The sequence below is a fragment of the Cetorhinus maximus genome, chromosome 12, assembly GCF_964194155.1.
Source record: "Cetorhinus maximus chromosome 12, sCetMax3.hap1.1, whole genome shotgun sequence".
Classification (NCBI taxonomy): Eukaryota; Metazoa; Chordata; class Chondrichthyes; order Lamniformes; family Cetorhinidae; genus Cetorhinus; species Cetorhinus maximus.
The window spans coordinates 123,061,188-123,086,739 of record NC_135890.1 but is presented as its reverse complement, the minus strand read 5'-3'; the positions used below and the strand labels follow the sequence as shown (position 1 = coordinate 123,086,739).

The window sequence follows — 25,552 nt, the reverse complement described above, 5'->3', positions numbered from 1 at the left end:
TACAGTAACTGTAATTTGTTGCCTTAGACTCAAGTAGTCCTTTCTGTGTAATTAACCCACTTATTTGTTATTTCATCTTAAATCAACAAAATGCTAAGAATAAGAATTCATTAATACTTTTGTATCATACAGTATTTTTTTTTGCAAATCCACCCCAGGATACCTCCGTACTCCCCCACACCCCCAAATCCACCCTCAGGGCTTCCCAACCCCCCAGTGACAGATCTTTCCTCCAACTCACAGGCTGATCAAGCAGCAGCAGTCGTCTGCAGTACTAGAAACCTGCCTGATAACTGAGTTAACAGGCCGACCAAAAAGGAAGGCGGCATTTCCCACCTTCCAATATTAGGCATGGGATCGAACACACCACCACAGGCTGCATTCCTTTGATACCAGCACCCCCCACCCCCCACACCCCCCCCAAACTGTGCCAATCCAAGAACACTCACCACCATATGTCACTGATAAGGCTCATTGCTCAAGAATGTAAGAATGTCTCTAGGTACAAGACCCCTAAGTGAATCTGCCGATAAAGTGATCATCCATTTTTTAAAAAAACAGGATAGCTCAATTCCTTCAAAAATGCCTGGTACAGACACTCTGGCACCATCCAACACTAGGAGAGAGAAGGTCAGTAGATTGCCTAACTTCAATTCTACATTTGACTTGATTTATTCTGCAAGATTCTCATCTACCCGTACACCAGGAGCTTGATCCCAGATACAGCTTTAGGAATGATTCTGGCATCAGCTTGAAAACGTTATGATGCCCCAGCTCATTAAAAAAACCATGATCTGTTTCCCCCTTTCTCCAGTGGGACATTCAGTCTTTCTCCATTACTCTTTGGGTCTCCAAATGCAATTGTGCTTCTAATACAAGCCTCCAAGTCAAAGCTTCAGGATGACCAAGCATTGGCCTTGTAGGGGATGTGAACATCGTCAGCTGTCCCTTCACACTCTAAATGTACTTTCAGCCAATCAGATTGTGTAAAGAAACCTTTAATTCACACTTCATGATTCCTGGAGAAATGTACAGTCCACACAAGAAACTCATACAGCATGATGGTATCTGCAACAAACTTGATGGTAACTAACAAACTTGGAGTTAAATCTTAAAAATGCTTTTTGCCTTGTGATCAATTCCTTTTGAGACTCTTCCCCCCCAACCCCCCACTTCTTGACCAGTGCAGATCTATCATGGACTTGGACACTCAACACTCCTTATTTCACTGGTGCTGAGGTCCTTGTTCATGATGGTAAGTAGAACTCTGGGTCCCTACGTGAATATGCCAACACTATCATCTACAAAAAGGAACACCTCAATGTTTACAGACATGCCTGAGTCACTCTGCAGCCTGTCTAACACAGAAAGTAATAAAAAATGACTTGCCTGTCACCATCTCCAAATGGCCCAAAGCGCTTTACAGCCAGTGAAGTGTTTTTTGAAGTGTAGTCACTGTTATTGCAGGATCAAGACCTCAGGGGACGGTCTTGTCCTTTTGCAAGTTGCCCCAGGCCCACACAAGGTTCACATGCTCAGAGTTACAACCATAGCCAATGGCAGAAGCAGTGAATTTTTGGTGGTGATGGTGGAAGAGCAGGAACCTTGGGGGACAACAGCTGCTTACAGGCAGAGGATCCTTCGGGAAGAGGGCCTTGTGATTTGTTTAAGCACACGAGGCAAAAGGAAACCACCTCACGTAATCTTTCCTGACTCATATCGCCCATTGAAGTTGAAAATGGGAGGCTCCTAGGAGCAGCTGAAGAGGATGGCACAGGACTGCGAGGCGTGGAGAAACGAGCAGAGAACTTGCCCTGAGTTAGATCACCAGTACAATAAACTGTGGTAGGAAATGAGGCAGCCAATTTGCATACAGCAAGCTCCCACAAATAGCAACTTGATAAATGACTAGATCATCTGTTTTAGTAACGTCCTTGAGGGATAAATATTGGCCAGGACACCAGGGAGAACTCCCTTGTTCTTCTTCGAAATATTGCTGTTGGATCCCGAGTGAACATACGGGAGCTCTGTTTAACAATCCAAAAGGCAGACCCTCTGACAGTGCAGTACTCCCTCAGTACTGTACTGGGAGTTTTGGTCTGGCTTAGGCTACCACCTGAGCCATGGCCCTGACATAATTGAATTTGACATTGAAGTGGAACAACAGTGTACACCACTGTTAATTTCATAGATTTATTCAGCAAGGTTCTGGCCGGTAATTCCCAGACTGGCAGAAAGACTCCTGTTCCATTTTTATTCAAAACTCAAGTTCATTTTTAATACATCTCACAAGGATTAATACCGCATATTATTTAAGACTTTTCTTAAACTTGCCCATAGACTAAACTGTTTACTTGTACCTTAGCCAAAGAAAATGAATCTAAAACAAGCAATGAAACCTTTCTTGGGGATAAGGCAGCACTGGTGATATAGTAGAGCCGCAACAGATCAAACATTGAGGTACAAAAGGAAGGCAAAAAAAAAATGAAACCCAAAAGTTTGAAAAGCTAAAACACAACTGTCCTTTTGCTAAAAATAACAGCCACAGTCATAGCTGACAAACATGACAGAGGAAATCTTTCACTTCCAGCAGTAAATGGGCAAATTTCCTTTTTCATCAAAAAACTGGACAATGCTCCTTGGAAAAACAGAATTAGTGCCTTGGAAGGCAAGATTGAATTCTGCCGGGGGTGGGGTGAGCGGAGGTGGGGTGGGGCGGTGTCAGGGTGTGCAGGCGGAGTCTGTGTGTCAGTTTGGATGGACATTGTGGAGCAATGAGAAATATAACTCATCCTTGTACAGACCCTGGTGAAGAGAGAATAGATCACTGAGGGGCAAGGCAACATGGCCTCTGCTCCTGGAACGCGAAGGTGTCAATTCCCTCAAGAGATCAATGACTTGGCACCTTTCAATCACCAAACTTTGAAGAATCCACCTATCATAGGGGATCTCAATTCAAAAGGGAAGAGGATGGATACTTGAAAGAGAGAGATTTGGAGGGCAATGAGGGAGGCAGACAATAGTGAAAATAACTAGGTAGCTCTTTCAATGAGCCAAACATCCTCTCCATTCAGCTTTATGGTTCATCGATCAAAATTGTAATGAGGTTGGGTACTTTCCTCCAACTCCTCAGCCTTCATTTTGGAATCTCTTTCTGCTTGTTTACAATTCTTAATTGGTGTAAAAAAAAGTCTCTTTGGTCTGGCATTTTGCACCAAGTCATTTTCCTGCACAACAGCAGGAATTCACTGGTTGGAAAGCACTTTGGCACGTCCCGAGGATGTTGAAAGGCGCTATATAAATGCAAGGGCTACCTGTTCAAAAAATTAAAGTGTTAAAAACACGCTTTCAACTGGTGATCCAGGTTTGCTGTGTTGAGTATTTTCTTTAACCCAGTTTGGAACAAGACAACAAACCCTTGCCTCGTCCACTTACCAGAAAAACACACCACACACACAATCACAGGGCAGATCCTTAATAGTCATTTGCTCTGGGACAAGAGAAAAACATTCCAAGATTAAAATGCAGCCAGTTCGTCCAATTTGTGAACAGACAAAATTAGTTGTGAAGTTTTTTTTTAAAATTTGTTTTGAAAAAGTATCTATACAGAATAAATAATCAAATTAATAAAGCACTAAATAAGACGACACATTTCTAAATGTGTAGACGGTTTACATAAACAAATACACAGTTCCAAATGTGCCAGGATATGATTAGAGATCTAGTGTGTGAGAGAGAGGCACATGAAGTTAAGATTTTGTGAAGTATTAAGTTGTTCCCAACACAAGTGACTGTGCACAGCCAGGCAACAATTTTGCTTCTCCTGGAACAAGGACCCAGCCTTTGGTCCACACATTTACCCATTGATTCAGTAACACCTACAGACTTCAAATGCACAATATGTTCAATGCCTTCACTAAGTTCCCAGTAGCATCACTTCATATTATGAGTAAACTCTGAATATTTGCTTTTCAGATGCAATGTTTAAATTACAATAGGAAAATAAAACTCATCTCTGCAAAGGTTTGATATTATAAAACCTCCACTGCAGGATTAAATATAGTGCCCAGAATACAGACATTAATCCACACACAGGATCTACTACTGTCAGATGGAGCTAATTAAAATACACTGCCCACTTTCATCATGCATGCAGCAAGGTTAAATGTCATGCCCCCGATTCTCGAACTGTTGATTTATTTGCCCTCCCTCGTTGTAGATGGAGATAGCTGTTACCGATTCTAGATCATTATCAGTGGTTTGCCCTCATCCAGCTGAATAAGGAACAGATGATAAATCAGAGTTGGTCTGTGTGATAGTACTTATCCATAGAGGTTAGGTGGGTAAATGGGGACTGTGTGTCCCTAGTCCCCTCGAAATTCGACCAGAGGGGACATGAAGAAACATTTCTTCTTATGCACGAGTTGTTGTGATCTGGAATGTGCTACCCAAAAGTGCGGTGGAATTAGAATAAAAGGGAATTGGCTAAATGCTTGAAGAGTTGGCTACAGGGAAAGAGGAGAGCGGGACTGACTAAGTAGCTCTTTCAAAAAGCCAGCACAAGCACAATGGGCTGAACAGTCTCCTGCACCAGGAAAAAGGAGGATGGCGGGGAGGGTGCAGGGGTCAGAAATGATTGAAGGATTTTCCTGGTTTCATTTTTTGCTTTTTACTGCTGATTGGATGCCTATGTGGGGGTAGGGAGTTACGCCACACCAGGATAAGACAGGCTTAATGGAATACCTGGTCTTTATCAGCGCTTGCTACAATTCTGTAAAATATCTCTTTGCAGAGGAATTGTGCAGCTGTTCAGACACCTCGCCTTTCCTCTCTGGGAACCTTGCTTTCGCCTCCCCATGTCAGTTGGATGTCTGGGTCCTATGTGAAATGTGTTTAGGCTGTATGTAGTGGGTATCAGCCTGAAGCAGTGCTTGTCCTGTAGAAAATGCTGACTAACCCTAGGCGTGGCCCAGGAGAAACTGTTTTAACATGTACTAAATTTAGTAGAAAACACCTCACACAAACTGTAGGCAACGTGAATTCCACAGGCAGATATTTACTGAACAAACATCTATCAGAAGTAACCAAGAAAGCAAAATACTCAAAGATATAAAAATCCTCTCACTCAGCTTTTCATCTTATCATTTTACATACAAATGCACAAAACGCTTATAGTTCACATGCACACACACGTGAACAGCACTGAGATCATGTGACTGAATGACTGAGTTACTTGTTTCAATTTACAAATCAGAAATACAATTAATGAAGATGGCAGCTAAAGTGTTGCATAATTCTGATTAAAACCCAGAACTGCAGCAGATTCAACGGTAATTGTCAACCCTTTACGCAGAGGGATCTCCGAACAGCTGGTGTAGGAAATAGAGCATCTTTAATACAGCAAAACGTCCCAAGGTGCTTCACAGGAGCGTTAGCAAACAGAATTTGACACTGAGCCACATGAGATATTAGGACTGATGGCCAAAAGCTTGGCCAGAGGTAGCTTTTAAGGGGAGAATTAACAGGCGAAGAGGGGTAGAGATGTGGCGAGGTTCAGGGAAGGAATTTGAGAGCTTATGGCACAGCTGCCAATGACAGAGCGATTAAAAATTTGGGGTTAAGAAGCCAGAATTGGAAGAGCACAGAGATCTCGGAGGGTTGGAAGAGATTACAGAGATAGGGAGGTGGCGAGGTCATGGAGAGATTTGAAAAACAAAATTGAGAATTCTAAAATCAAGGCCGATAGCCAATGCAGGTTAGCATGCCCAGGGGGCACGGGAGAACAGAGCATGCTGAGAGTTAGGATACTGGCGGCTGAATTGTGAATGAAGTTTCTGGAGGGTGGAAGATGAGAGTTCGATCAGGAGTGTCAAGTTTGGAACGATGGCAAAAGCAAAACTTGAGCTGAGGCAGGGCAGCATTAGGTGATGTTACAAACTGGAAATAAGCGGTCTTAATGATGACATGGATTTGTGATTGGAAGCTCATCTTGGAGTCAAATATGATACTGAGGTTGCGAACAGTCTGGTTTAACCTCAGACAGTTGCCAGGCAGAGGAATGGAGTAGTTGACTAGGGAGTCGAGTTTGTGGTGGGGATCATGGTTGCGGTCTTCCCAATATTTAGTGGGGGGGAAATTTCTGTTTCTCCAGTTTTGGATTTCAGATATGAAGTCTGATAATTTAGAGGCAGTGGAGGGTTCAAGAGAGAGGTGGTGAGGTAGAGCTGGGTGTTATCAGCATCCATGTGGGAATTGATGTTGTGCATTTGGATGATTTCAATGGGGGCCGCAGGTAGATGAGAAATAGGAGAGAGACTAGGATAGATCCTGGGCGGGAGGAGGGACAGGCACCAAGCTCCTATCTAGTGCAGTAGCAACACCTTTCCAAGGTTAGGGCAGTATTAAGGGACCTTGACTCCTTAGGGACAACCTAGAGTGTTTTATTGCCACTTGTAGCACCAGTTCAATTTTCAGCACCATTTCCTCAGTATGAGGCGCACATAATTAAATAAATACTCCTTACTACTCGAGCAGCCTATTCTCCCTGTCTCTCCGACATCTGTAAGCTGTACTTGTCCTGCAGCAGACTAAGGTGAGATGGTTTACAGTGGTTGATGTGGATCCGGCCCATTCAGGATTAAGATAGGGGGACAAAAACAAAAACAAAAATACCTGGAAAAACTCAGCAGGTCTGGCAGCATCTGCGGAGAGGAACACAGTTGACGTTTCGAGTCCTCATGACCCTTCAACCGAACTAAGTAAAAATAGGAAGGGGGTGAAATATGAGCTGGTTAAAAGGAGGGAGGGGGGGTGTTGGGACAGGTAGAGCTGGATAGAGGGCCAGTGATAGGTGGAGATAACCAAAAGATGTCACAGACAAAAGGACAAAGAGGTGTTGAAGGTGGTGATATTATCTAAGGAATGTGCTAATTAAGGGTAGAAAGCAGGACAAGCAAGGTACAGATAGCCCTCGTGGGGGTGGGGTGGGGGGAAGGGATCAAAAAGGCTAAAAGGTAGAGATAAAACAATGGATGGAAATACATTTAAAATAATGGAAATAGGTGGGAAAAGAAAAATCAAAAAAATTATTGGAAAAAACAAAGAGGGGGAAAAAACGGAAAGGGGTTGAGGTGCTGTTCCTCCAGTTTGCGTTGAGCTTCACTGGAACAATGCAGCAGGCCAAGGACAGACATGTGGGCATGAGAGCAGGGTGGAGTGTTGAAATGGCAAGCGACAGGGAGGTCTGGGTAATGCTTGCGGACAGACTGAAGGTGTTCTGCAAAGCGGTCACCCAGTCTGCGTTTGGTCTCTCCAATATAGAGGAAACCGCATTGGGAGCAACGAATGCAGTAGACTAAGTTGAGGGAAATGCAAGTGAAATGCTGCTTCACTTAAAAAGAGTGAGGCCCTTGGACGGTGAGGAGAGAGGAAGTGAAGGGGCAGGTGTTGCATCTTCTGCGGTTGCATGGGAAGGTGCCGTGGGAGGGGGTTGAGGAGTAGGGGGTGTTGGAGGAGTGGACCAGGGTGTCACGGAGGGAACGATTCCTATGGAATGCCGCCAGGGGGGGTGAAGGGAAGATGTGTTTGGTGGTGGCATCATGCTGGAGTTGGCGGAAATGGCGGAGGATGATCCTTTGAATGTGGAGGCTGGTGGGGTGATAAGTGAGGACAAGGGGGACCCTATCATGTTTCTGGGAGGGAGGAGAAGGTGTGAGGGCAGATACGCGGGAGATGGGCCGGACACGGTTGAGGGCCCTGTCAACTACCGTGGGTGGAAAACCTTGGTTAAGGAAGGAGGAGGACATGTCAGAGGAACTGTTTTTGAAAGTGGCATCATCAGAACAGATGCGACGGAGGCGAAGGAGTTGAATGGGATGGAGTCCTTACAGGAAGCGGGGTGTGAGGAGCTGTAGGAGTCGGTAGGCTTGTAATGGATATTGGTGGACAGTCTATCACCAGAAATTGAGACAGAGAGGTCAAGGAAGGGAAGGGAAGTGTCAGAGATGGACCATGTGAAAACGATGGAGGGGTGGAGATTGGAAGCAAAATTAATAAATTTTTCCAGGTCCCGACGAGAGCATGAAGCCGCACCGAAGTAATCATCGATGTACCGGAGAAAGAGTTGTGGGAGGGGGCCGGAGTAGGACTGGAACAAGGAATGTTCCACATACCCCATAAAGAGACAGGCATAGCTGGGGCCCATGCGGGTACCCATAGCCACACCTTTTATTTGGAGGAAGTGAGAGGAGTTAAAGGAGAAATTGTTCAGTGTGAGAACAAGTTCAGCCAGACGGAGGAGAGTAGTGGTGGATGGGGATTGTTCGGGCCTCTGTTCAAGGAAGAAGCGGAGAGCCCTCAGACCATCCCGTTGGGGGATGGAGGTGTAGAGGAGACGGTTGGGGCCAGGAAACTGGAAATTGTTGATGTGATGTAGGGTGTCAGAGGAATCACGGATGTAGGTGGGAAGGGACTGGACAAGGGGAGAGAGAAGGGAGTCAAGATAGCGAGAAATGAGTTCCGTGGGGCAGGAACAGGCTGACACGATTGGTCTGCCGGGACATCATTTCAGTTTCTGAAGTGATTACATGTAATTCTGCAAATTTACTGAACCACTTTTTATCACATACCTCATAATTTTACAATGATGGATTTCAGCAGGTATTAGATATTTACATGGTGCAAATTGTAAAGCAAATTCAGCACAAACAACTGAACTTTAATGAATGAACAGCATCCACAGTATTTTCCTACTGACAGTTAATGCTGTCTGTGTATAAAGTAATATGGATGCAAGATGCTTTGATCAGATTCACAGTCAACTTCACAGTTGGCATTTGGACTGCTCGACACCAGGCGCACACAGTGCTGGGACTCAGTGCTGGGATTTCTTCGCTGTCACCTACACCATTGTTGAGATGACATTCCCAGGAGGATTCATTTGAACAATTTCTCTCCTTCAGTTCCTCGGTATTATTGTACATCACTGAAAAGCCATTTCACACCAACCCACTGTTCACGTTGTGCTCAGAGGACAAAGTTGTTTCGATTTGGAAAGAAAGAAAGTGACTTTTCTTGTGCTTTTTAGCTGTTTGGTTGGAGTTGCCCGGAAATACCTCCTCTTCGGCAGTGAGCTCAATTCCTTTCCTGGCTTTCCTCTTTGCATTCTTCTTTTCCCGTTTATGAGCGGCAGTCATGTTAGCGATCACCTAGAGAGTCAAAACACAACTATTCACAGAGCTCGGAGATTTCATTTTCCTCTTTGATATTTCCAACATAAAACCACCTCAGAGTCAGTGGTGACGCACAATTTTTAAAAAGCTTTTAAAGCTGAAGTTAAAATAAGATACAAGTTACGTGTCAAGGTTCAGCAAATAGCTAATGTGTAAGTTTGGTGAATATTCTTCAAATGCAGGTTTATTTTGTAAGCTGTGCATAGATCAGTTTGCTTACAAAATGGTTGGGAAGGAGTTTCAGTCTCCGACACACAGAAAACCTTCAAACCTTTCTAAGTCTTCAAATCAAAGTCACGTAGAATTTAACTGCTGCTACAGGCGCAGGTCTATACCCAGCCCCACCCACCTGCAAGCTTTTCTTGTCTGTTACTTCATACGTTAGCTGTCGAAGCAGCTATTTCTCAGCAGTACAAGAATAAGAAGCCTCAAACTAGAGAGAAATTATAAAAATGACACAATGAAGTGGATATAACTCGCAGAATTGAACTGTGATTTTGCCTGAACACAACTCAACTCATCCACACTTTCACCCAGCTCACTAATATTGCAAACAATCATGACTGTTCCCTGGATGGAACTACCACCAACGCTGAACTCAAAATTCAGGCTTTTCCAAGATCCAGGTCTTTACTAACTGATATCCACCATTAAATCAGAAGGATTTGGCTCACAGAAAGGGACCATTTGCCAAGCTTTCCCACACTTACCATTTCTTTAACCGCATTTTGCTGCTCAGTCACAGAATCGGTGAACTCATCTATACTTTCAGTTTTGATACCACAGGTTTCTGGCAATCTGTACTCATGTGCAATTTCAAATTTTCCCTGAAAACACACGAACACACACATTTCATTTCAACTGAATTCAATTTCACTTCAATATTCATGAGGAAATTCATTCTGGGTAATGGTGTTTGTTCGTTAGGAAATCCACAGTCTCTCTCTCTCTGATCAAGGTGTTTGGTCACCCTATTCTTAATTATAAACTCGAGTAAATTCCCAACTACAGATATTAAGCTAATAAGCCACAGCTGGGAGTTAAAGTTACTTTATTATTAGTAATTTTATATTTGTAGTAGATTTAAGCACAGAATTTGAACTTTACCAAATGCAGAACCAGGCAGGCATGAAAATTGCTCTTGAAGAACTTTAACAAAGGTAAAGAGTGTCATTAACAACAAGGACCACCCCCGGTATCAGTATTACAATCCCTCAGACTCTGGACAAATCAGTCCCTGAGCTCTCTGTGCCTTTCTTTGTAAGAGCTTTTAACAGGAGTTTGATGTATTGATGAGCATATGCACTCAGGGTGGGATTCTGATTATTTTACTGCAATGGAATAGTTTATTGTTGTTATTCCTTTATACATAATCGGAGTTTCAGTCCATCAGGATTTGTAAAGGGTACGTTAGATGTGACAAACCCAGTTAAAATTTTTGAAGAGTTGACTAAAGCAGTGGACAGGGGAATGTTTGTGGATGTTATTTATATGGGCTTTCAGGAGGTATTTGTTAAAGTCCTTCATAAGTGACTGTTAGCTAAGCTGAAGCTTTAAGGAATTGAGGGCAGGTTTTGAGCTGGTTGGGACATTGACTATGTGGAAGGAGACACAAAGTAGGATAATGGGCAGGTGATCTAATTGGTAAGATCTTACTAATGGTGTCCCACAAAGATTTGTGTTGGACCTCAGCTATTTACTGTATTTGTTAATGACTTAGATGATGAGATAGAAATGCAATATCCAAATTTACTGATGACACAAAACTAGGTGGTAATTGTAAGCCTTGTAATTTTATTCTTCCATCTACAATGAGATTTCAATGGATTAAGTGAATGGGTAAAACTGTGGCAAATGGATTTCAATGTGGACAAATGGGAGGTCATCCACTTTGGATATGAAAAAAGGGGACCTTCCAAACAGTGAAAAGCTGGAAACAGAGGAGGTCCAGGGAGATTGAGGGGGGGGGGGGGGGGGGTAGGTGGACGAGGTACATAAATCATTAAAATGTCCTGAACAGGTACAGAAAATATTCAAAAAGGCGAGTGGAATGTTGGTCTTTCTGTCTCGAGGATTAGAATATGAGGGGGTAGACATCATGCTTCAGCTACACAAAGCCCTGGAGAAACTGTGCACAGTTCTGGGCACCACACCTTAGAAAGGATATATTGGCCTTGGAGGGAGCACAGTGTAAATTTACCAGAATGATCCCTGGCACCAAGGGTTAAATTATGAGAGAGAAATTACACAAACTAGGGTTGTATTCCCCTGGAATTTATAAGGTTAAGGGGTGATTTTGATGGAGGTTTGCAAAATATTAATGGGAACAGATAAGGTTTCTTTGAAATTGTGGCTGTGGGATCTCTTGTGTCTGCTTGAGAGGGCAGATGGGCCGCAGTTTAACGTATCATCTGAAACGGTGCAACACTTCCTCAGTATTGTCAGCTTAAACCTTGGTCTCTGAAGTGGGTCAAGAACTCAACCTTCTGACTCAGCTGGTCAAGTTTTTTGGGACCATTACTCATTTACACGTACTTTAAACTTACATCAAACTATTCCTGTCTCGTGTTTGTGGACTGTGGGCTTATATTGGAATCTGGTCAGGGGTCTGTTTACCTGGTAGTTCCTAGGTTCTGGTACTCGGGCAAGTTATCAAATTCAGCTTGGAATGGGACCTCCCAAAGCAGAACTAACACTGGCGACCTAGTCCTGGGAAAGGAGTGGAGACTGTCTCTCGATGGTCTTCTGGCACAGATTCTCCCTCCTGCCTTGTGCTGCCTGGGTGGAAACCACATCCAGATCACAACCGAAACCCACTGTATCAAATTACCCCACAACATTAACTGTTACAAACCCCCGAGTGTGACAAAAGCAGAAAATACTGGAAACGCTCAGCAGTTCAGGCAGCACCTGTAGGGTTGACGTTTCAGGTCAAAGACCTTCCGTTAGAACCAGTCGTGAGTTCACCAAAGAAGTATCACATAACACTACGTATAAACAATTTATCAACAGCCTGTACTTGCTTCATAGTAACTGGAGGATACCAGCAGATTGCAATCCTACCTCAGATGACAGCCGAGCTTCTCGATTATAAAGCAGGAAAAAGGGTGTAAACTTAGTACTTGAATTTACTGAGGTCCGAAACTCAAACAGGATGGGATCCAAGCAGTCATCCCACTCCCCCTGCTTGGAGTTCACTGTATTTCTAATTGCTGCTTTCAATATTTCATTGGTTCTGTCATCGAGTCCTGTGTGCTGCAGGTGTTCAGCGGGAGTCACTTTGTGATTAATGTTCCATCTTTCAAACAGGTTTTTGCTCACCTATGGAAAGTAAGCAAAACACGAGTTTAGGATGTAAAGCTAGAGAAGCACAAATTCTACCCCCGGCACAACATTAAACATTTCAGACACTGACAAATGGGCCAAGGATAAACATCAGAATATTTCAACAACAAAAAAAACATTGTTCTGTGAAATATGCACAAAAGTGCTTAATGAGAAACCAGAAACAAGAGAGTTTTCTTCACTCCTCTTTTAGAATTGGGAAAGTAAGCTGAGCTGGAGGATACCAGTTAGTAAAATTGATGCTGTGATCACAAATTCATAATCTGTGGAATGTGCAACAAAAGTCAGGGGCCAAGTTTCCACAGAGGGACAGGAGGAGGGAGAAAGAATAAAATACCAACTTGATATACAGGGAGAGCTTACAATTATTGAAGTGCAAAGTCACACTGGGCATAGGAACATTGGAACAGGAAGAGGCCATTTAGCCCCTTGAGCCTATACGACCATTTAATGAGATCATGGCTGATCTGCAGCCTAATTCCATTTACCTGCCTTTGCCCCATACCCCTTAATACCTTTGGTTAAATCTATCAATCACATTTTTAAAATTAACAATTGATCTAGTATCAATTGGCATTTGAAACTTTTACTAACCTTTAGTGTGAAAGTGTTTTCTAATTTTGCTCCTGAAAGTTCTTGGCTGAGGTAATGGGTAATGACTGTAAGTTTTAGACCCTAGTCCCTAGATTTCCCAATCAGCTGAAATAGTTTCTCTCTCTACCCTATCTGTTCTCCTTAATAATTTGAAAGCTTTCATCAAATCACTGCTAAACCGCCTAAATTCCAGACAGTGCAATCCTAGTTTGTGTAATCTTCCTTCATTGTTTAACTCTTGGAATCCAGGTATCATTCTGGTAAATCTGTGCTGTACTCCCTCCAAGACCAATATATCCTTCAGAAGCTGCTTTTCCCAGAGCTGAACACAGTAACTTCAGGTGTGGTCTAACAGGACTTTGTACAGCTAGAGACTATAAGCATGTCACTCCATGTAATTAACAGGATAATAGTCACTACTGTCCATCATGGGGTTGGGGGAGCAAGGAGGAAAAAAGCCTTGTTTTCTGATATGTACTTATGTTGACTGATGGCAGGATTTAACAAATTTTCAGTTTTCATCCGGTATGTACGCACACTTACAAAACACGCACGACACGTGCACACGCATGTGCGCATCCATACAATATCCATATGAAAATACCCATTACCTCATCACAAAATACTCTGCTTTCATTGGAGAATATGTCTTTTGAAGCCCCAAACCTGTGTCAAATAAATAACATGCATGAGGCTAACAATTGAGTGATGTAGGGATAAGAGAATGCTCCAATCAAACAGCACCACTTCATCAACACAAGTCTTAGATTTCGAAGCAAGCATTGCAGAATGGATCAAGGTTTCTTCTGCTGCCATTACAGTTACAGCCCATCAATGCCAACTGTCACCGATCAGACCCACAAGGAGGGTGTGGGTTTAGGGGGCATAGCTGAAAAACAACAGGTCTCCCATTTAACACAGAGATGAGGAGAACTTTTATCTCTCAGAGGGCTTTTAAGCTGTGGAATTTTCTAACCCAGAAAGCAGTGGAGGCAGAGTCATTGAATATTTTTAAGGCTGAGTTAGATAGATTCTTGATTAACAAGGAAGTCAAATGTTATAGGGAAGTAGACAGGAAAGTGGAGTTGAAGCCACAATCAGATCAGCCATGATCTTATCAAATGACAGAGCAGGCTTGAAGGGCTGAATGGCCTACTCCTGCTCCAAATTCACATGTTTGTATGTAATATGAGATGATTAAAAGGCACTCACTGATGTCGCAGTGTTAATGTTATGCATTTCCAAAAATGTTTTACAGAAAATTTGAACTACAAGCAAGACAAATTAGAAAAACATCTTTTAAGGTGAGTCTGTGAGAGGGGCTAAAAAAACAAAATAACCAGGACAGCACCCACACTGTTTTATAATGTGTGAAGCAACAGACGGCCCATCCTCAGTCTGAGGGCCATTGTCATTTCTCCAGGCCCAGCAAACTAGTCCGTGAAACCCACGTAACCCCATTCAATTGGTGCTTATAGTTCTAAGCAACCGCTTCGTCCTGTTTCGAGTTTTAAGAACCTAAGAAACAGGAGCAGTGCCACTTGGCCCCTTGAGCCTGTTCTGCCATTCAATATGATCATAGCTGATCTTCTACCTCATCTGCACTTTCACGCCTGATCCCATATGCCTCGATTCTTTTCGTGCCCAAACATCTGTCCCATCAGAGTCTTGAATATATTCAATGATGGAGCATCTACAGCCCCTTTGATAGAGAATTCCAAAGGTAGACAATCCTCTGAGGAAATTTCTCCTCATCACAGTTCTAAGTGGCTGACCCCTTATCTCGACACTGTGTCTCCATTTGCTAGATGCTCCAGCCAGGGTAAACAGCTTCTCAGTGTCTACCGTGTCAGGCCCCTTTAAGAATTTTATGTTTCAACGAAAGCACCCCTCATTCTTCTAAATTCTTGGGAATATAGATAGGCCCAATCTACTCAAACTCTCCTCATACGACAACCCTGACGGACCAAGATTTTGTGGGTCTGGAGGTTTGGAAAGAGATTTTACCCCAAAGCTGTAGAACTTCAGGATCTGTATCTGCAGTTTGTGATATCTGAAAAGCAATGGGTGCATTGAATGAAACTTTGTACCTAGCTCTGAGGTTCCAGATAGGCCACATGTCTCGGACATTGCTTTAAGAGTAAAATTCCACCCATTCCTACTTACAACAAGGAATCTATCAAAAGAAACAAATAACTGATGCCTAGAACAGGAGAAATGGCAGAATAAGCCAATACATTTTAAAGGGAATACCTGTAAAAGGTGGTAGCCAACCCTTTGGCTACTGACAAAGCATCTTTCTTCATTATTGGAATGGCTTCGACCCACTTGGTAAAATAGTCAGTGACCGTCAGTACGTAGGTATTTCCGCAGGTGGTTTCTGGGAAAGGACCTGAGAAGACACAAATACCGTCAGATTTTGTAAAAACTAAATACTCGCAAACAATCCCGATTGAAAAGGTGACTCACCGATGAGGTCAAAGCCAAGGATTTCCCAGGGTCTGGTCACTTTCAAGGGTGGATACTTGCGTGACATGTTCTTGTAGTGTTCTGCATGCTGGCAAGTGTCGCACATTTTAATCTACAGTTTCAACACAAAAATAAGAAATGGTCCTTTAGAAAAATCACTTTTCAACCAACCAGCAATTAAACATAGTCACTTTAAGCAAAAACTCTCCAAACAATAAAGCTCGTTAAACAAGGTTAACTCGAGAGACTGGAGAAGCTGGGTCTCCAGCTAACACGGCAGAAGCCTTAGAGCAGACAAAACTCAGGTGAGATTTAAATTCATGTTCAAATTCATAAGCGCTTTAGATGGAGTAAATAAGGACAAATGATTTTTTTTATTCATTCACGGGATGTGGGCTTCACTGCCTGGGCCAGCATTTATTGCTCATCCCTAGTTGCCCTTGGGAAGGTGGTGGTGAGCTGCCTTCTTGAACTGCTGCAGTCCATGTGGTGCAGGTACACCCACAGTGCTGTTAGGGAGGGTGTTCCAGGATTTTGATCCAGTGACAGTGAAGGAACGGTGATATATTTCCAAGTCAGGATGGTGAGTGACTTGGAGGGGAACTTCCAGGTGGTGGTGTTCCCATCTATCTGCTGCCCTTGTCCTTCTAGATGGTAGTGGTCGTGGGTTTGGAAGTTGCTATCAAAGGAGCGTTGGTGAATTTCTGCAGTGTATCTTGTAGTTGGTACACACTGCTGCTACTGTGCATCAGTGGTGGAGGGAGTGAATGTTTGTGGATGTGGTGCCAATCAAGCGGGCTGCTTTGTCCTGGATGGTGTCAAGTTTATTCAGTGTTGTGGGAGCTGCACTCATCCAGGCAAGTGGAGAGTATTCCATCACACTCCTGACTAGTGCCTTGTTGATGGTGGAAAGTGTTTTTCCCTCTTGTTGGTTCCCTCACCACTTGCCTCAGATCCAGTCTAGCAGCTATGTTCTTTAGGACTCGGTCAGCTCGGTCAGTAGTGGTGCTACCGAGCCACTCTTGGTAATGAACATTGAAGTCCCCACCCAGAGAACATTCTGCGCCCTTGCCACCCTCAGTGCTTCTTCCAAGTGATGTTCAACATGGAGGAGCACTGATTCATCAGCTGAGGGAGGGAGGTTAACTCCGAGACTTCATGGGATCCAGAATTAATGTTGATGACTTCCAGGGCAACTTCCTCCCGACTGTATATATCACTGTGCCGCCACCTCTGCTGGGTCTGTCCTGCCGGTGGGACAGGACATACCCAGGGATGGTGATGGTGGTGTCTGGGACGTTATCTGTAAGGTATGATCCCATGAGGATGATTATGTCAGGCTGTTGTTTGACTAGTCTGTGAGACAGCTCTCCCAATTTTGGCACTAGCCCCCAGATGTTAGTAAGGAGGACTTTGCAGGGTCACAGGGCTGAGATTGCCATTATCATTTCCGGTGCCTAGGTCGATGCCGGGCGGTCTGTCCAGTTTCATTCCTTTTTTGTGACTTTGTAGCGGTTTGTTACAACTGAGTGGCTTGCTAGACCATTTCAGAGGGCATTTAAGAGTCAACCACATTGCTGTGGGTCTGGAGTCACATGAAATCCAGACCAGGTAAGGACGACAGATTTCCCTCCCTAAAGGACATTAGTGAACCAGATCGGCTTTTACAACAATCAGCAATGGTTTCATGGTCATCATCAGACTTTTAATTCCAGATTTTTATTGAATTCAAATTCCACCATTCCCAGGATTCAAACCCTGGTTCCCAGAGCATTCCCCTGGGTCTAGGGTAGGGTCTAAAGGCTCATGAGCTGTAAGATTCTATGCAGTTAACTCGAGTTTAAAAAGCTTGTCAGTTGTTATTCACTGATTTTTTTTTTGCAGTTTCTTCCTTACCCAATCAACAACATCCTTTACAATTCCCAACCAATAGTATCGGCTTTGGATCCTGTGCACAGTTTTTTTCTGACCCAGGTGACTGCCGATATCAGAGAAGTGACACTCCAGGAATATCTGCCGCCGCTTCTCTCGATCTGCCACCACTTCTCTCTTCTCATCCTTCTTTGGCCCCACATAGTACAAACAGCCACCTTAAAATAACACAACACACATCACACCAACACATGGGCAGCAAGATTGCTAATCAACAAATAAACATCGATATCCTGCCGGGGCATTAACCTGCAATAGGTCTTTTGGTCAGGAGATCAACGAAAATTTTATCAATTCTATTTCAAACTTTTACCACACGTATTTACAGAAGTAACGTTACAGTAAAATGGAAAACATTTGCCTCCTTCCTCGATAGCTTGGTAAATGCAGACACCACCCTGTCAGTGAAGTGATAACTTTACTCAGTGGTCTGTGCTGAGCTCTATGTCTAGAGTAAGCAACCAGAATTGCCTGTGTCAACACAAAAAGGAAAGACTGCAGGCACTGGAACTCAAATCAAAGCAGAAAAAAAGAGATAGAAAATGGGATAGAAAGGGGGATAAAACCTCAGATAAATGCATAAAAATAAAAATAAGTGGATAAAAAATATAAAAATGGTGGAAAAAAGGGGATTAAAAAAAGGGGTGGGGATGGAGGAGAGAGTTCATGGTCTGAAGTTGTTGAGCTCAAAGTTAAGTCTGGAAGGCTGTAAAGTGCCTAGTCGGAAGATGAGGTACCATTCCTCCAGTTTGCATTAGGCTTCACTGGAACAATGCAGCAGGCCAAGGACGGACATGTGGGCAAGAGAGCAGGGTGGAGTGTTAAAATGGCAAGTGACAGGGAGGTCTGGGTCATGCTTGTGGACAGACCGAAGGTGTTCCGCAAAGCGGTCACCCAGTCTGTGTTTGGTCTCTCCAATGTAGAGGAAACCGCATTGGGAGCAGTGAATGCAGTAGATTAAATTGAGGGAAGTGCAAGTGAAATGCTGCTTCACTTGAAAGGAGTGTTTGGGCCCTTGGACGGTGAGGAGAGGGGAAGTGAAGGGGCAGGTGTTGCATCTTCTGCGATTGCATGGAAAGGTGCCTTGGGATGGGGATGAGGTGTTGGGGGTGATGGAGGAGTGGACCAGGGTGTCCCGGAGGGAACGATCCCTGCGGAATGCCACCGGGGGGGGTGAAGGGAAGATGTGTTTGGTGGTGGCATCATGCTGGAGTTGGCGGAAATGGCAGAGGATGATCCTTTGAATGTGGAGGCTGGTGGGGTGATAAGTGAGGACAAGGGGGACCCTATCATGGTTCTGGGAGGGAGGGGATTGTGTGAGGGCAGATGTGCGAGAGATGGGTCGGACACGGTTGAGAGCCCTGTCAGTTACAGTGGGTGGGAAACCTCAGTTGAGGAAGAAGGAAGATATGTCAGAAGCGCCGTTTTAGAAAGTGACATCATCAGAACAGATGCGACGGAGGCGAAGGAACTGAGAGAATGGGATGGAGTCCTTAAAGGATGCTGGGTGTGAGGAGCTGTAGTCGAGGTAGCTGTGGGAGTCGGTGGGCTTGTAATGAAAGGAGTGTTTGGGCCCTTGGATGGTGAGGAGGGAGGAGGTAAAGGGGTAGGTGTTGCACCTTCTGTGATCGCATGAGAAGGTGCCATTCATTACAAGCCCTTTGAGGCTGCTTCGCCATTCAGTAAGATCATTGCTGGTCTGGTTGTGTTTCAACTCCACTTTGCCATCTTTCCCCCATAACCCTTGACTGCCTTGTCTATCAAAAATCTGTTTAATTCTGCCTTGAATAAATTCAATGACACAGCCTCCACTGCTTTCTAGGGACAAGAATTCCACAGACTAACAATCCTTTGAGAGAAAAAATTCTCATCTCCGTCTTAAATGGTGGACCTCTTATTCTTAGTTCTAGTCTCTCCCACAAGTGGAAACATCTTCCCAATATCTATCCTATCAAATCCCCTCAGGATCTTACATGTTTCAATAAGCTGATCTCATTCTTCTAAACTCCAATGGGTACAGGGCCAACCTGTTCAACCTTTCTTCATAAGATAACCTCAAGGGCAATTAGGGATGGGCAATAAATGCCAGCTCAGCCAGCGAAGCCCACACCCTGTGAATGAATTTTAAAACACCCTTCATCCCAGGAATGAGTCAAGTGAACCTTCTCTGAACTGCTTCTAACACAATTATATATTTTTTTCAAATGAGACCAAAACTATACACAGTATTCCAGATGTGGTCTCACCAGTACAGATGCAGTACAACATCCCTACCTTTATATTCCATTCCTCTTGCAATAAATGTCAACATTCCATTTGCTTTCCTAATCACTTGCTGTACCTACATACTAACTTAAAGTGATTCATGTGCCAGGACACCCAGTTCCCTCTGTACCGAGTTCTGCAATCTCTCTCCAGTTAAATAGTATGCTTCTCTATTCTTCCTGCCAAAATGGACAAGTTCACATTTACCCATGTTATGCTCCATCTGCCAAAGTTTTGCCCACTCACTTAACCTGTCAACATCCCTTTACAGGCTCTCTACTTCCTCTGGAGATCTGAACAGTATTATGGCTCTGATCATGAGGGATTGACTTGAAAACTGGAAAGTTTTTCAGTGACCTGTAGGACTAGGGAATTCATACCAGGGTCCCATGAACTCGTGTGACTCGGTCAATCAGTGTTAAACACTTCATCACAATGGACTGCAGAACATGCAACAAGGGCAGAGAATGGTCAGCGGGTGTGTGCAAAACGGGGTGTCAAGTGTCAATGTGTCACCTTTTTGAAAATGGTGTTCTAGCCCTGGACTGATTCTAGCTCTCGTTCTACAAAGTATTTACAGCACGGAAACAGGCTATTCAGCCAGTTGCTCCACATGAGCCTCCACCACTCCCTCTTCCACACATTCCAGTTCCTCAAATTGCCTGTGTACTTGCACACTTGGCTTGGAGCAGGGGGAAGAATGTTTATGGAGGTTTGGGGGAGATGTTTCTGGGGCTTGGGGGAGATGTTTCTGGGGCTTGGGGGGATGTTTATGGGGTTCGGGGGGGGGGGGGTGTTTATGGGGTCCGGGGGGGATGTTTATGGGGTCCGGGGGGGGATGTTTATGGGGTCCGGGGGGGGATGTTTATGGGGTCCGGGGGGGGATGTTTATGGGGTCCGGGGGGGATGTTTATGGGGTCCGGGGGGGGGATGTTTATGGGGTCCGGGGGGGATGTTTATGGGGTCCGGGGGGGATGTTTATGGGGTCCGGGGGGGGGGGGATGTTTATGGGGTCCGGGGGGGGGGGATGTTTATGGGGTCCGGGGGGGGGGATGTTTATGGGGTCCGGGGGGATGTTTATGGGGTTTGGGGGGATGTTTATGGGGTCCGGGGGGATGTTTATAGGGTTTGGGGGGATGTTTATGGGGTTTGGGGGGATGTTTGGGGGGGATGTTTATGGGGTTTGGGGGGATGTTTATGGGGTTCGGGGGGATGTTTATGGGGTCCGGGGGGATGTTTATGGGGTCCGGGGGGATGTTTATGGGGTCCGGGGGGATGTTTATGGGGTCCGGGGGGATGTTTATGGGGTCCGGGGGGATGTTTATGGGGTTTGGGGGGATGTTTATGGGGTTTGGGGGGATGTTTATGGGGTCCGGGGGGATGTTTATGGGGTCCGGGGGGATGTTTATAGGGTTTGGGGGGATGTTTATGGGGTTTGGGGGGATGTTTAAGGGGTTTGGGGGGATGTTTATGGGGTTTGGGTGGATGTTTATGGGGTTTGGGGGGATGTTTATGGGGTTTGGGGGGATGTTTAGGGGGGATGTTTATGGGGTTTGGGGGGATGTTTATGGGGTTTGGGGGGATGTTTATGGGGTTTGGGGGGATGTTTGGGGGGGATGTTTATGGGGTTTGGGAGGATGTTTATGGGGTTTGGGGGGGATGTTTATGGGGTTTGGGGGGGATGTTTATGGGGTTTGGGGGGGATGTTTATGGGGTTTGGGGGGATGTTTGGGGGGGATGTTTATGGGGTCCGGGGGGATGTTTATGGGGTCCGGGGGGATGTTTATAGGGTTTGGGGGGATGTTTATGGGGTTTGGGGGGATGTTTATGGGGTTTGGGGGGGTGTTTATGGGGTTTGGGGGGATGTTTATGGGGTTTGGGGGGATGTTTATGGGGTTTGGGGGGATGTTTATGGGGTTTGGGGGGGTGTTTATGGGGTTTGGGGGGGTGTTTATGGGGTTTGGGGGGGTGTTTATGGGGTTTGGGGGGATGTTTATGGGGTTTGGGGGGATGTTTATGGGGTTTGGGGGGATGTTTATGGGGTTTGTGGGGATGTTTAAGGGGTTTGGGGGGATGTTTATGGGGTTTGGGGGGATGTTTATGGGGTTTGGGGGGATGTTTATGGGGTTTGGGGGGATGTTTATGGGGTTTGGGGGGATGTTTAAGGGGTTGGGGGGATGTTTATGGGGTTTGTGGGGATGTTTAAGGGGTTTGGGGGGATGTTTAAGGGGTTCTTTCCCCCCCACCTACCTTCCAGCTGGAATTTCTGCGCATACCGCTTGAGGTTCTTCTTCTTTGCCGGGCAGAAGGTGGAGGGGAAGCGGCCGTCGGACAGGTACCGCTGGATGTCACTAAATTTATTGCCAGGCTCGGCCATGGCGGCGAAAGCCAGGCGGGAATCCCGACTCCGGGGGAAGGGGGCAGTGGCGGCCCCGATGACCCCGGCTCTATTTTCCTCCCTTTAGCGGAGCCCGGAAGCCGTTGGAACGGACCGGAAGTATCCGGGCAGATTTCACGGTCGCCAAAGCCGGAAGTGAGTGAACAGTCGTCGCCATAGCAACAGAGGGGCCAGGCCCAGCCTTGCACCTGCATCTCTATAGCGCCTTTCACATCCTCAGGGCATCCCAATGAAGCAGGTTTAGAAATTTATCACTTGTTCATCACTTACAATATAAACTGCTGTAATGTAGGAAACACAACAGTCAATATTGTACACAGCAAGATCCCAGCTATGTGATAATGAACAGTTTTATGATAAATGGTTGAGGGATAAATATTGCCCCCAGGACATTGGGATAATGATTGTTGGCACTGGCATAGCCAACTTTACAGCACCATCCGGGAGCCTCCAGAATTTAAAGATTCATTTTCAGAACACTTACGTGAGAAATAATCACAGGACATTAAACATTTGATTCTCATCGAGCGCTCTTGTTTGTCACTTACTGCAAATGGGAGGAAAGGCTGTTTGGTTGCTTGGTTGGGTGGAGTGATTGGGGACAAGCAATGAAACCTTGAGGACTGTTACGACACAGGAGACCATTTCGCCAGCTCTCTGCAACAGCAATTCCCCTACTTCTCAGCTAGTCCCAATTGTCCGAACAGACTTGCCAACCTCAGTTGTTATGCAGACAAACAAAGCCAGCAATTCGCAAACAGTAAAGCCCCAACTAACTTGAGGCATCATCACTGGGTCAACATCCTGAAGTTCCCTGCCCAGTATCGGCACTGGAGCATCAGCGGCACAAAGACTGCAAATCAACGTGAAACACCACCACTGAACTGAATGTTGATGGTTATTGCAAGGGGAATGGAATATAAAAATAGGGATGTTTTACTGCAGCTGTAGAGGGCTTTAGTGAGTCCAGATCTGGAGTACTGCGTACAGTTTTGGTCTCTGCATTTAAAAAAAGGATAGCAGTTCAGAGAAGGTTCACTCGACTCATTCCTGGGATGAGGGGTTTATGAAAAAAGGTTGAACAGTTTGGGTCTGTACCCACTGGAGTTTAGAAGAAATAGAGGTGATCGTATTGAAACATATAAGATCCTGAAGGGACTTTATGGTGGATATCAGGAGGATGTTTCCACTTCTGGGGGAGACCAGAACTAGTGGACACAGTTTAAAAATAAGAGAACATTTATGGGGTTTGGGGGAAGAATGTTTTTAAGATGAAGTTGAGAGATCTTTCCTCTCAAACGATCATTAGTCTGTGGAATTCTTTTCCCCAGAAAGTAGTGGAGGCTGGGTCATTGAATTTATTCAAGGCAGAATTGATAGGGAGTCAAGTGTTATGGTTGGTTTGCAGGGGGGCGGGGGGAAATGCAGACAGGAAAGTGGAAGTGGAGTTGACACTACAACCAGATCAGCCATGAGTTCATGGGGTGTGGGTTTCGCTGGTTAGGCCACCATTTATTGCCCATCCCTAATTGTCCTGGAGAAGGTGGTGGTGAGCTGCCTTCTTGAACCGCTGCAGTCCCTGTGGTGTAGGTACACCCACAGTGCTGTTAGGGAGGGAGTTCCAGGATTTTGATCCAGCGACAGTGAAGGAACAGCGAAGCAGACTCAAACGGCAGAATGGCCTAATCCTGATCCAAAGTCCAAAATTTTCTAGATTTAGTTGCGATTACCAGAATGATACCCAGGCTGGAGGAACTCACTTACAATGTGAGACTGGAGAAGCTGGGGTTGCTCTCCTTAGAGCAGAGGAAGTTAAGGGGAGATTTGATAGAAATGTTCAAAGTTATGAAGGGTTTTTATGTGGTAAATAAGGAGAAAGTGATTCCAGTGGCAGAAGGGTTGGTAAGGAGGGCACAAATTTAAACTGGCAAAAGAACAAGGGCAAAACACGTGGAGAATTGTTTTGAAACTCAATGAGTTGTTGTGATCTGGAATGTGCTGCCTGAAAGGGCGGTGGAAGCAGATTCAATAATAACTTTCAAAAGAGAATTGGGTAAATGCTTGAAGGGAGAAAGAGCAGGGGGAGTGGGACTATTTGGAGATCTCCTTCAAAGAGCCAGTACCGGTACAATGGACTGAATGTTCCCTTTCTGTGCTATAACATAGGATGATGATGGTTTTGAAAGGCAGCTGAACACTAATCAAGAAGAGGGAACATTTACAGCATCAACTTGTGTGGGGTCCAGGAAGGGAATTTGGGGAGTCAGCACTTCCGTGAGATGATGATTGTGGCAGGAGGAGGCTCTCAAAGACCAGATCAGAGAGAGCCTGAAGTGAGATAGGAGAGAAACATGGCTAAGAAATATTCAATTTATAAACGAGTCTTAAAAGTAACTAGTAAAAAGCCTAAGAATTCTCTTGTGATGCAAGAATAATAGAAGGGTTACAGTATAGACAGAGGCCATTCTGCCCATTGTGTCTGTGCTGGGCTTCTGAAGGAGCAATTCATCTTGAGGTCACTCCCCCTCCTTCCTGAGAGATGTCGAGAGGGTAACGATGTGTCCGTGGGGGGGATGTGTGTGTTGGGGGGGGGGAATGTGTGTGTATGGGGGGGGTTGGGGGGATTGGTGTGTGTGTTGGGGGGGGGGGTTGGGGGGATGTGTGTGGGGGGGGGGGATGTGTGTGTGTGGGGGGGGGTTGGGGGGATGTGTGGTGTGTGTGGGGGGGGGTTGGGGGGATGTGTGTGTGTGTGGGGGGGTTGGGGGGGATGTGTGTGTGTGGGGGGTTGGGGGGATGTGTGTGTGTGTGTGGGGGGGGGTTGGGGGGATGTGTGTGTGGGGGGGGGTTGGGGGGGGAATGTGTGTGTGTGGGGGGGGGGGGGTTGGGGGGGAATGTGTGTGTGTGGGGGGGTGGGGGGGGGGGGTTGGGGGGATGTGTGTGTGTGTGGGGGGGGTGTGGGGGGGTTTGGGGGGATGTGTGTGTGTGTGTGGGGGGGGGTTGGGGGGATGTGTGTGTGTGGGGGGGTTGGGGGGATGTGTGTGTGTGTGGGGGGGGTGTGGGGGGGTTTGGGGGATGTGTGTGTGTGTGTGGGGGGTGTGGGGGGTTGGGGGGATGTGTGTGTGGTGGGGGGGGGTTGGGGGGATGTGTGTGTGTGGGGGGGTGTGGGGGGGTTTGGGGGGATGTGTGTGTGTGTGTGGGGGGGGGTTGGGGGGATGTGTGTGGGGGGGGTTGGGGGGATGTGTGTGTGTGGGGGGGTGTGGGGGGTTTGGGGGGATGTGTGTGTGTGTGTGGGGGGGGGTTGGGGGGATGTGTGTGACCT

At 45.6% G+C, this 25,552-nt stretch overlaps 1 protein-coding gene across 2 annotated transcripts; it reads right to left on the bottom strand.

Moving 5' to 3' along the window:
* Nucleotides 1-8,600: 8,600 nt before the first annotated feature.
* On the bottom strand, nt 8,601-22,323 carry LOC144687932 (gypsy retrotransposon integrase-like protein 1). Of its 2 annotated transcripts, XM_078554558.1 has the most exons (8): nt 22,086-22,320; nt 17,535-17,728; nt 15,639-15,750; nt 15,423-15,561; nt 13,781-13,835; nt 12,294-12,551; nt 9,941-10,057; nt 8,601-9,206 (listed from the first exon to the last, which is right to left on the bottom strand). In XM_078554558.1, the coding sequence occupies exons 1-8, from the start codon at nt 22,210-22,212 to the stop codon at nt 8,997-8,999; spliced, it is 1,212 nt and encodes a 403-aa protein (XP_078410684.1). In that variant the 5' UTR covers nt 22,213-22,320; the 3' UTR covers nt 8,601-8,996. The 2 variants fall into 2 exon arrangements, with proteins under 2 accessions (XP_078410684.1, XP_078410685.1); XM_078554559.1 differs by lacking the exon at nt 12,294-12,551 and having other exon boundaries at nt 22,086-22,323.
* Between the last annotated feature and the right edge of the window lie 3,229 nt (nt 22,324-25,552).

Coding starts and splice junctions, on each gene's coding strand:
- LOC144687932 (XM_078554558.1), bottom strand. CDS start 22,212: ATGGCCGAGCCTGGCAATAAATTTAGTGACATCCAGCGGTACCTGTCC. Junction 17,729..22,085: donor GCAGAAATTCCAGCTGGAAG/GTAGGTGGGGGG, acceptor TGTTATTTTAAG/GTGGCTGTTTGTACTATGTG. Junction 9,207..9,940: donor AAAATGCGGTTAAAGAAATG/GTAAGTGTGGGA, acceptor TTGACTCTCTAG/GTGATCGCTAACATGACTGC.